The sequence below is a fragment of the Plectropomus leopardus genome, chromosome 19 (genome assembly GCF_026936395.1).
Source record: "Plectropomus leopardus strain MGB_pleo_1.0 chromosome 19, ASM2693639v1, whole genome shotgun sequence".
NCBI classification, from domain to species: Eukaryota; Metazoa; Chordata; class Actinopteri; order Perciformes; family Serranidae; genus Plectropomus; species Plectropomus leopardus.
In genome coordinates this window covers 11539757-11551850 of record NC_142194.1, presented here as the reverse complement: position 1 = coordinate 11551850, position 12094 = coordinate 11539757, and the positions used below count along the sequence as shown (strand labels likewise).

The following is a 12094-nucleotide window of genomic DNA, read 5'->3' as shown; positions in this document are numbered from 1 at the left end:
TGTCATAACTGCTCCCAAGCGATGCAGCATGATGTTTTTGATGAAGTTGGCAGCTCAGAAGTGTGCCGAAGTGGCACCAAAACGTTTGAAAGTAATTGAAGTAATTAAAGTAGTTAACTGAGTGCTAACAATCCCATGATAGGTGTTAAATAAGAAAAAAAAGAAGGTATGAAATGAAGTACTCTATTGGTGTCAGTATTACTTTAAGGGTACTGGTATTGTAACTTTTTAAGAGTTTATTTTCTCCTTACTTTGGTCGCTAAGGTCTTTAGGGCAACTGTTTATAGATTCCTTGAGTAAAGGACCAAGAAAAACTTTGGCATTTTCAACCTGGACTCTGTTTTCACGTGTGTATGCGCCTAACGCCGGGTTCACACTGGGCACAGATCCATGTTAACAGATTGGGCGCCGAGCACCTGGACAGGTTCACGATCTGCAGACATTGTTTCGGCATCCGGTCTATATTTTCTGCGAGCCGCAAGTAAATCTGGCAGGAAAGCACACAGATAATCTGTCATAAATCATATAAAGGCTATATTAGAAATGAATGATCTGATCTTGATAAATGAGAAAGTATGCATCCAATGCTCACACATATTTGTCAGAAACGGGACACACACAGACAGAAACACACACACTTGTTCACACGCAAACACAGAGAAAATCAGAGATGGACAGAGACACACAAGCAAGCAAAGTCAGAGCTCTTCGTGTGAATAGAGGATAGCAGAAGAGCAAAATCTCTCGCTGACCACTTCAGAGAGATGCGCTTGTGGTGTAATACTTCGGCTAAAATAAATACCGGTTGCGATCAAATTTAAAGGCCTCATCAACAGCTGGAATCAGGTAAATAATCTTCCATGACACTGAAAATCTTTTAGATAAAAAAAATGTAAACTGCTCTGGTTACTACAATTTCTCTAAATCTCACACACTTTTCCACTGCATTTTAAGAAAGCCTAAACTGGAAAATCTAAACTTTAGGGTGTTTTGTGCAGCTAAATGCTCCACTACGTCCGCCGCTGTTTCTAACTTTATGTTATTGGAATAACATTGATGGCAACTTAAATGAAATATATTAACAAATCTAAAGTTGCTTCATCCACCTGCGTTGATTATCAGCGGATCAGATAACACTAGAAAGCACCACCAGCTCCTCCATCATGTGATTCTGTGCATCTCATGGCCATAGCAACGTCTTATTGGCAGATAACGCAACATCACACATCCCTCAGCGGTTGAATTGGAGGTAGACAAGGTTTCCGTAGCAACCACTCTGTGTATCCCAGAAACTCTGACGGCCGCGCTGCTTTGATTGGCACGCGGCATTGTGTGCCCTGCTGAGCGTGGCCTCTTTTCTGTGTGTCCATTTTTACGGTGCCGAGGACACCGAGGCCAGCAGGTTCCAACCACTGACTCAGTGTCACAAATCGAGAAAAACACCAGGCAGCTCATAGACGACACTTTCAGACTAAAAGAGAAAAGGCTTTGGCTTCCTGCTTTGTTTGCCAAAAGCTTTCAATCACAGATGCAGAAAACCAAAAGGGCGGCACAGTCACCCCCCTTTAATGTACGGCACGGTGATGTCATTCACTGAAGAGGTCGAGTAAATCTGGGTGAACAATGAACTTCACCACAAGTAAACGCAGTCAGAAATCTTTCTACCGCCTCCATCGACTCACACAAACTTAATGAAATCTTGAAGTCGATTTTCTGAGGAAAATGACCACAAAAGGTCAATTCTTTTTATGCTCCCAGCAGCAGTGCGCACATTAAAACAAACAAGGAAAGAAGTGCCACCTAAGGAAATTCAAGCTTCATCAACACAGACGCGAAGAGTTTCAAAAAGTTAATGTGCTCTTCTGAATGACTTCTGGTAATCAACACAACGGCAAAAATAACTCAACGCTAAAGACGTCACCAAAGTAAAAAAAAACAGGGCTGACTGTGAGACAATAGCAGCTTATATTCATTTGTTTGACCTTCCATTTACTTTCCTTGTGGTTAATTGTTATTTGCTGTGAATTTGTATTTGTTTGTTTTCCTTTATTTTTCCTTTTCTTTGCAGCATTTTGTAACAGTAATTTTGAAAGGTGCTAAATACACAAAGTGATTATCAGGGTTCCCAAACATTGTCAGGGACAAAATTTCCAAATTGTTCCATGTCTTTTCAAGGACCCATGATAATTTCTTAATTTCTTCATGAACTTAACACTTTCAGCTCTAAACACATGTCAGTATGAATAAGCTGCTGTTGATTTAACTTGTCTTAAAGGGACAGTTCACCACAAGATAATCCACAGACCTTGTTGTGAGCAGTTATGTGTAAGAACTATTTTTCCACCAACCGTATCACTGCACAGAGGGAAGCGTGGATCGACACGTGGCAGAGAGGCTTGTGATGTAAACATTAATGGCGTCCCTCTTGGCTGAGCTGTAACTTTAGCTCAGTGGTGCTAGGTGAGATAGCAGTATATGCACGCTTCTTTCAGCGCAGTGATACAGTTCACAGGTGTAGTTAAGCAGAGAGAAAATAGGTCCTACATAAAACTGCTCACAACAAGTAACCTGGTCATGATTTCTGGAAAAAGGCATTACTTTTGAGTTTTAAAAATATATATAATTTTTTTGGGATGGGTCAATATTTCCAAAATATTGGAGAGAAGGCAGACATGTCTACAGCCGACATCTCCAACACTGTACAACTCACATCAAAACAATCTAGATAATAAAAAGCACCACAAGTAAGAGGGAAAATATGTGTTTTTGATTTGGGGGCAAACTGTCTTCTTTAAGCACCTTGAATTTATGTTTTTACTATCAGCAGTTTGCACTTCATTCTGAGTTTATATAAACAGAGCAGCTGCAGAAGGCTTTGGCTTTCAAAGTATGCATACCTCAAATTCTCCTTTTGTGTACTTGGCGTCAGGAACACTCACAATCTCATCATCACAAAACTCTGGAAAACCCTGCAGATGGAAGACACCAGTTTTTAGATTACTGAGGACTGTAAAAAACACTCATTTGATTATTGTTAAGTAAATAATATAAATAACATCAAGGAATACTGAAGGAAGAGTCTCACATTAAAGTGCCAGAGAGTCAGAACAGAGATGACCATGGCTGTCGTGGTCCTGCCTTTGCCATTGGAGCAGTTGAAGACGAAGGCTGAGTGAGAGTCCTCAGCCAAGGCACTCTTCATGGCCTCCAACAGCTTATCAAAATCCTGACAACAGTTACACACATACAGAATTAATTTACAAACACACACACACACACACACACACACACACACACAACTCTATCAAAATATCAATTTGTTTGACCTAACTGTAACTAAATAATGAGTAAATCAATCAAAAGTTTAATATATATGCAATCTTTAAATTCATTTTTTAATACAAAATCTTGAATAGAATAAATGTTGTATTTATAGATATCATGCACATGAGATAAAATGCATAATAATAAGAAATTAATGCAAAATCAAATTGCATCACACTAAATTATTATACTAATTAAACATATTTATTCAAATTTCTAACAGAAATCTGAAAAATTAATAAACAACAATGAGGACAATGATTAAATACAATATTAGTGTTGCAATTGGCAAAATAAATGGATATGCTCGCAGTAACTTTCTTAACCAGTAGAGGGCGCGCAAAGCTTACACACTGTCATAAAAGCCATATCAGCCCGTCAGGTCTGCATGTTTGTGACTACACGTGTAGTTATGCACCCCTTCACGTCTTTACCTCCTCCCTGGGCGCGCTGCAGTCCGGCAGGGGGATGCGTTTGCTAACGAGGCCCTGGTGGGAGCTTTTGTGCTGGTTGAAGATCTCCTGGACCGTCAGGCAGCTTTTAAACATCTTCATCTGTTTCTCCTGCTCCAGCGTCACCTCGAGCCACTTCTGAGCTCCCAGGATCTCCTCCTTCAGAGACGTCTCCAGTTTCTAAAGTCCAGGAGGGGACATGAGAGCATTTTAAACTACATTATTGTAACTACCCTGAAAAGCACCTAAAAAAAGAATAGTTCTCCCTTTACCTCTATTAGCTGTGGGTCAGACGAGGGGATGGGAATGTGCTGGTCGAGGCACGACGGCTCCCTTGGTGTAAATATCTGGCCGTTCGCTTCCAGCACCAGCTCCTCCTGCAAGTTGACCCACAATATGTGGCTGTGCTTCCGTTTTTCATCCGTCAGATGAGCTAAAACAGCTCCGGTAGCCTGCAAACATAGTGAGTTCACAATTACACGGCACAGAGCTGGAAGCCCGGCTTGAGCATCCTGTAGTGAGCGTGTGTCGAAATCATCATGAGTCATTCCTCCGTGTCTATTTGTAGGCTCATGAATATTCCAGACTCCAAGGATGCACATTGGTGATCGTTACAAAATCGTTGTATGTAGAAATTTTTCATGAAAATGGGGACGTGCAAAGTCAGTCTTACTAATACCAATTATACAAAAGATTACAAAAAAACTAAAGCATTATATCTCTTGCTTCATATCTTTCTTCTGCGTGCACTTGAGTTGATTCTAATGAGCTCAAAAAGTGACTACTTAGAGAGACAAGTATTTCACATAATCCTCTGTAGATGAAGCTGACAATTTTCTGAGTGGCTGCGGCTCAGGAGGTAGAGTGAGTCATCCACTAATCGGAAGATCGGTGGTTCGATCGACTGCTCCTCCAAGTCTGCATGTCAAGTACCCTTGTGCAAGATACTGAATCCAAATTGAGAGACTAGAACGGGACTATACAAATGCAAGTCCATTTGCTGAGCACTAAACCATCAAAGTAAGTATTTACTTTTTAATCCCTCAAGATTATGTTTAGATTGGTGTTATTAAATATTGTCAAAAAGTGAATTAAAGTTTGGTGGGTTTTTTTTTATTAAGGTGGATTAAGTATGAGAATCTGCTGCACCTCTGATGTCGGCTGAGCCACTCCATAAACAGGCATCTTGGGCACTCGTCTGAAGTTGACCGCCTTCATCTCCTTCACCGTGCTGAGCACATCAGGAGCCAAACACTCATCGGCAACCTGTGCAGACACACAGTTATACATAACATATCTAGTGCATTTGAAGCTACAGATGATAACATGATTTTGTGGAAAAACAGAGAGATTTGAGATATCTTGAAGTAAAGATTTACATCATGTAGCGAGTTTTATCAGAATCAAACTAGAGTTCGCGGTTGCACGCCTCCATCAACCAGTCAAGGTGCAGTTTACATCCATATCTGTTCAGATTCATATAAATGTCATGAAGACTATTATAAAAAGGTATTATTTGGATTTCATGGAGAAAAGTGGATACATCACATGGGTCCTTAACCTGGTCACAGTTTTGAGGTGGACACCCAAGATTAGTGTTGTCAATTTCATATCTGATCTGTTCACGATTAATGATGCTGCGTTATGGCCAGAAAAGTGTTTTTGCAGCATATTATGATGTTGCAGTGAAGGTGACCTTTGACCTTTCAGATATAAAATAGAATTACTTCATCCGTCAACACATCAAATACCAACCATTAGTCAGGGGCCCCACACTAGTTATATCGTTTTAGACATTTGTGGGAAATTGTGTAATAATGAGCATATGACCTCTTGAGTGTGGTCACAGAGACTTTCACCTCTGAATGCCAAAATCAAATCAGTTCATCTTTGAGTCTAAGTGGACATTTGTGCCTTTCTGCTTTCCTGAGATATTGCGTTTATAAGAATGGAAAGGAGATGGAGGGACAACCTAAAAACATAGTACCTTCGGCCACAGCTGTCACTGCCGCAAAGGCATAAAAACTGCAGCAACCTTTGCAAGCAAAAACAGAGAATGCATCTCCATCCTGCACATTACAGTTTTAGTTTCAGATTACAGACAGATATAATCAAAAGTGCAGCGTTCACGGCTTCAGTGTTCTGCGTGTACACCTGATTTCCTCACCAAGACGCGAGCTCCTCTGGTGACCAGCTCAGCCGGAGCCGACAGCTCTGATAAATTCATGCGAGCCAGTAACCTGTACAACCACGCGTGGCAGCACATCCATTGGCTGAAGTTGGACACAAAGGCAAGAGGATACTGCAAAATGTAACAGTATTAGCAGTCAGTATTTTAATGTAACTTATTTTTTACGAATCAATAAAGACATCTACGTAGTAGAAAGACAACCTTACCTGTTCATGAAGGTATGCATTAAATACAATCAAGTAGAAGTAGCACTCCAAGCTCTGCATGGTTCTGTTGAGAAAGTAGTCTTTGGTACTGCTTCCCTGAGAAACAAACAAAAGCTTTAATATCTGTTCACAGAAGCAGCCCCCATTTTTGTGAAGTGTTTCATCTCAACTAAACCTGCACTTGAGGTCCCACTGATTCCCTGACAGATGGGAGAAAATTATACAAGAACTGTCGCTCCGAAGCCCTCCATCAGCTCGAGGGCCCACACTGGTAAGGACTTCTTATTCATCATCATCTTCTTTTGATTTCTGTCTCACTTTTGCTTTATTTAGCAGAACATAAATTGAGCAGCAGATGCAGTTGGAAATCAAGAAGCATCTGTGGCACAAGGTGGCTGCCTTTGAAGAGAAAATCCAGGTTGCTGTCAGCGCTGCTAAATCAAAGCTAAAAAAAACCCCACTAACCTGAATTTGATAATCTTCTCCGATCCCTTCCAGCTTGCTTTTGTTCTCATATATTGCTTCTTTTAAGTTGTGCATTTCTGAACACAGGGTGATGGCCTGGTCAACCTGCCAGATGAAAAACAAGACATTACCAACGGAAGGGTAACTTCCGTATGTTTCAGGCTTATTTTCCATATCTCAGTCTCTAAGAGCAAAAAAGCAGTAACAAATCCTTTTCTATAACAAATTCTGAAAATCATGTGTGAAAGCAGTTCTCAGGAAAAAGGGGATACGGGGCAGAGACATATAAGATAATTACGGTAACAAAAAGGTCATAGACACAACACTGATAATAATAACAATAACAATAATAAGATGCAGGGTCAGGGGAGAGAAAAAAGATATATTCGAGGCTAAAATTAAAAGACACCACTATGTGACACCAATTCATTTAAATAAACGCCATCATTGTTCGTATATATATTCTGCCAGCATTTGTAAATGTTATACAGAAGAACTTTTGGTGTAAAGTTGCAGCTTCAACAGTGTGTTTTCATTAAAAAAAAAAACTTTAAACATTTTGTGTTTCTCAATGTGGTACTGTTAATTATAATTTATCTATTTTTTATACATATATTTTTAAGTAAGACTGGTTTTGCATTGGAAAATGTTCATGCATTGCTAGGCAACACATTACTTCCAGCTGTCACTTCCAGCGGTTGTGGAACTATTTGTGTCGATGGAGGCAAAAACATCATTAAATAAACAAACAAATCATAATCTGTTGTCCCTTATTTCTGTCTGACACTTGTAGAACTGTTGTATAAAAGCAGTATCACTCGAGGTCGTGATGTTGTACTGTAAATTATGGCGGCTGTGATATGACCTAATTACAGAAGCGATGATATAGAGAACAACATCACGACCTCAAGTGTGATATTGCTTAAATAGACCTAGAATACATTTGACTGTTTTACAGCTGGGGACTCTCAAACCCCAAAAAGAAGTAACAAGTCCTTTTCTGTAACAACGTCTAAAAATCATGTTTGAAAGCAATTCTCAGGAAAAGATCATTAGGTATGAGGATGATAAAACAATGTTAAGTGGGTTTTTGAGCTATTACAGATGACCTTTGACATTACATGATAAGGATAGACATACCAAAATAAACTCAATATATTGCACATGTATATATTCCAATTATATTTATTTATTTATTTATTTGTTTGTTTTTATTAAGATGGGAGGAAACCGGATCACCCGGAAAAAACCCAAAATAAAAATTAATAATTAATTAATAACGTTTTAGAAAAAAAAAAGCCAAATAAAGGTTTTTGGTGTGGGATGAAACCGGAGCACCCGGAGAAAACCCAAAATATAAATTGTAAATTAACTACTAATTAAGATTTTTGGTGTGGGATGAAACCGGAGCACCCGGAGAAAACCCAAAATATAAATTAACTAATAACTACTAATGATTTAAAAAAGAATAGTCAAATTAAGGTTTTGGGTGTGGGATGAAACCCAAGCACCCGGAGAAAACCCTAAATACGAGGTGTCACTCTGTGTCCAAAACTCTGAGGGATGTGATTTGGTCTTGTAGGGCAGTCTGTTGATGTCTGATGCCATCAATCTTTGCCCTTCTTACCGCACACTTGCCCTCTAGAGCTTGTTCTCTCTCCAATTGCTTGTTAAGTTCCTGGAGTTCTTTTTGAAGGGCGTTATTCTGCCTGGTCATAGTCTTTTTCACCGTTTTCAGGGAATTATATGTGTCGGCCAACACTCTTTCACCTTGGAGGGTGTTGTGCAGCTCCTGAACCTGGAGATGAAGAGTGCCAATATCTTGGTTCAGGGCTTCATTTTCGTGAGTGACCTTGTTGATTTGTTCTTTAAGAGCTTGTTCTTTAAAGAACGTCTTCTTCAGTTCCTGGCATCGTCTCTGCAGAGCGTTGTTCTGGTTGGTAAGAACGTTTTTCTCTGCCATCAGGGATTTGTACCTGTCTTTGAGATTATTTTGAGTCCTGAGGTTGTCATTCAAAGACTGTATTTCCTCAGTAGCTTCATTGTTCAGGAGGTTCAAAGTGTCCATCTGTTCCCTCAGCAGGTTGCACTTTTGCCTCCAGTCTTCCTCACTGAGAAGCTTCCTGTGGACCTCAAAACAGGTTTCACTCAAGCGCCTGTTTTGTGCACGCAGGGCTTTCTCTTCAGCCTCCAGTAAAAGAAAATTTAGCTTGAACTGTCTACTGGCCTGGAGCTGGTCATTCGCGGTGTTAATTTGTTGTGTCAGATCTCTGTTTTGTGTCCTCAGATTTTCTAAGCGCACCAATGTTTGCCTGTGCGCAGTCTCCCAGATCTGTAAATCGTCAGATTTTTTGTTGAGATCCTGGAGTTCCTGCTGCAAGGTGTCATTTTGATGGCTTATCTCATCTGCTGAAGCACTGATTGCATCAATGTCTCCCTGCAAAGATTCTTTATTCTCGATGTCCGTCTTCAAATTCTGAATCTCCTGTCGCAAAGCCTCATTTCGCTGACTAGCCTCCTCCTTCTTGGCCTTTGCGACACTGGAAGATTCAACCAGAAGTCGGACATGCTCGTGTCTCTCCTTGAGTTGGAGGACTTCTCTTTGCAGGGTGTCATTTTGCAAATGCACTTCATCTGTTGATGCTTTCATTTCCTCGTACATTTTCTGAGTCACTGTTTGATTCTGGAGCGCTTCGCGGCGCTTCAGAATTTCCAGTTGCAAAGCTTCATTGTTCCGGCAAACAGCCTCTTTCTCAGCTTTAGCAACATAGTAGCAGTGACTCAAACCTCGCAAATGCCGATGTCTCTCCTGAAGCTGATGGATTTCATTTTTCAGGTGATCATGGCGCTTCTTTTCTTCCTCTACCTCTCGTTTCATTGCAGCGGACTTGCGTTCTAAAAGCGACTCATTTTGCAGTTCTTGCAGTTCTTCTTGCAGTTTCCGCATTTCGCTCACGAGCATTTCATTTTCGTCTTTTGCAAATGTATAGTCTTCTTCCGTCACATTTGAGTTTTCCTGCCTTTCCTTGAGCTCCTGAAGTTCTTGTTTCAGACTCTGACAGCGACGGATCATTTCATTATTTGATGCTTTTGTTTCTTTGTACAAAGCATCAAGCGTTTCCTGGTTTTTCACCTTATCAGTTAGTGTCCTAACTTCTCTCTGGAGGGAAACGCAATTGTCATAGGCAGCTTTTTCCTCTGCCTTCAGTGCCTGGAATCTGTCTCCCCAACCTGTGCACCTGTTGACCTGCCTCTTTATATTACTTATACGGAGGTGCGTGGCCCTAAGCAGTTGGGTGATTGCCTGTAGGCTCTCACTTGGCTCATCATGGTTGACGGCCTGGTTGATAACCTGCTCCAGGTTGCACTCCATATCTAACAGAAAAGTTTTGCTCTTCTGAATGTTGTTGGTGTTTTAAAAAAAAAAGTCCCTGTGGCAGAGAAATACAGCAATAAGCTGTATTGTCACGGTTCGAGGGATAACCAACTTAAATACTGCTGGGGAAAAATGTCCCTGTACAGTAAAAAAATTGTAGGGTTGTGTTGGAGAGATGGACACCAATGCTGCAGTGTACACAAATCCTGATGAAATGTGCTATCAACCTGCAACAGTGAGCTTTAACCAAAAATCTTCCCTTAGAAGGCTTTTCAAAACCAAAGCACAGAACCACTTTATGACACGTCGTGTTCGAGAACACAATTACATCATAAAGCTGCAGTACATGTAAACAGAAGGCAGCTGTTGCCTTGGCAACAATGAAGTGAGTTGCATTATGGGAAATGTAGGCAAGGAAAGGGATGTAGTCAATAGAGTGTGGCAAAGAGACTAAATTTATAATAGGTCACCTTTTTCTGAAGGATCACATTTCTGATGGACTGTAAAGGGCTTTGTCACTTGAAAATAAACGTGTTGCTTGTTAGGATGGAACATATAATTTAGGTCGTGATCTATTATTACATGTTATTTTATTTTAATTCTAAGAAGATAAATAACATTTAACTTTTCATTCATTTCAACCAAACCAGAGTTGGTGATTTTTGGAACAATGAAAAGACTAGCCAAGATGGATTTTGTGAGGGGTTTTTTGTGTGTATTTGTCATTTTTGAAGGTAGTGCGTTGATAAAACAATGACAAAATACTGAATATGTAAATCGAGTTGGGTGGATTTGGCGATAACAATTTTCAGGCTGTTTCTAGTTAAAGAAAAAGGATCTTTCTCTTGGACAAAAACATTTGTTTCAGTACGGTCCTTACCATAATGTTGTCAGACACAACAATAATCTGAGCCTGTCAGTAGCAAAAAGCAAGCAGTTACAAGCAGTTACGTTACTGCCTGTTTTGTGGCTGCCAGCTGCAGCACTCACACAATACTGGACCAGTTTCAAAGATTGTTAAACACAAAAAAATGGTAAAAAAGGGTTCAAGTTGAAAAATGCCAGACTTAAATTAACATAAGGTCAATATCCCCCCAGAAACATTTCAAGGCAATTTATATAACTATCGTGTTTTGAACAAAAAATTGTGTTTGATAAAGTTTAATAACCATTATAAAAAAAGCTTACCATAAAGCTAATCATATCTATTTCTTCTCAGTCTTTGGAAAATCTCTAATTCATCAAAATACACTTAATCTGTCAAGTTTTAACTGCCAGATGCAGGATTAAGATTACATTTTATCCAATGAAAAAACACATAGTACATGGGGAATTAAAAGGCCTGTAGTTGTGCTCTATATGTTGTTTTTTCTTAAACCTAATTTTGTGTGTGTAGATATTCTGCGTTACCTCTTCCATGACCTGCTGTCCATTAGGCAGCTTGTTGATCAGAGACTGGATGACTTGGAACAGTGGTTTGGGCTCTGAAGCTGCTGTCTCCTCAACTCTGCAAAACGAGGCATATAAAGGTCAACTTCTACCTAACCTGACATCAAAAAAATTCTTGATGACACTAGTTTCAAAGCTGGTTCCATTAAACTGTATTATCAAACATGTGATGAAATATTATATCATTTCATTCTCAGTTTTTTTTCCAGATGCATCTGATGCCGGGTTCTTACTGTGGTTGTGAATCACCCCTCAGGCGGTTCATGACAAGTGTTCCCAGGATCATGGCGAGGTTGGTGCGGCCGACTCCAACCTGACAGCTAAAGAGCAGAGCAGGAAGTGGCTGGGACGCATCGTGGCCCAGAGACAAGCTAGGGCTCTCCTGGACAAACAGAGCACATGCAGAAGACTGTAAAACATCTCACAGAGATGAATAGTGGGACATAATTAGGTGGTTAAACCTGGCCTAAATTTCCTTTGGAAAATAAAGGCCTTTAGGACAACACGGTTACATATAACATATATTTATTAATTCATTTAGCACAGTTTTAAATCACGAGATGGGGATACTGTGATTTAAAGGAATAGCCTACGACACATAATGAATGATTATCAATTACTTATCCCTTAT

At 40.0% G+C, this 12094-nt stretch overlaps 1 protein-coding gene across 5 annotated transcripts in view; it reads right to left on the bottom strand.

Annotated features, from left to right (window-relative positions):
- Positions 1–12094, bottom strand: part of pald1a (phosphatase domain containing paladin 1a) — a 75924-nt gene that overhangs the window by 42733 nt on the left and 21097 nt on the right. For all 5 annotated transcript variants that reach the window (XM_042507525.2, XM_042507523.2, XM_042507526.2 and 2 more), the window contains exons 8-17: positions 11697–11845; positions 11425–11521; positions 6639–6743; positions 6174–6269; positions 5944–6078; positions 4926–5042; positions 4049–4228; positions 3759–3956; positions 3086–3226; positions 2898–2969 (exon numbers count right to left, since the gene is read on the bottom strand). In XM_042507525.2, coding sequence (XP_042363459.2) covers positions 2898–2969; positions 3086–3226; positions 3759–3956; positions 4049–4228; positions 4926–5042; positions 5944–6078; positions 6174–6269; positions 6639–6743; positions 11425–11521; positions 11697–11845 — 1290 coding nt within the window. The remainder of the gene's footprint in view (positions 1–2897; positions 2970–3085; positions 3227–3758; positions 3957–4048; positions 4229–4925; positions 5043–5943; positions 6079–6173; positions 6270–6638; positions 6744–11424; positions 11522–11696; positions 11846–12094) is intronic.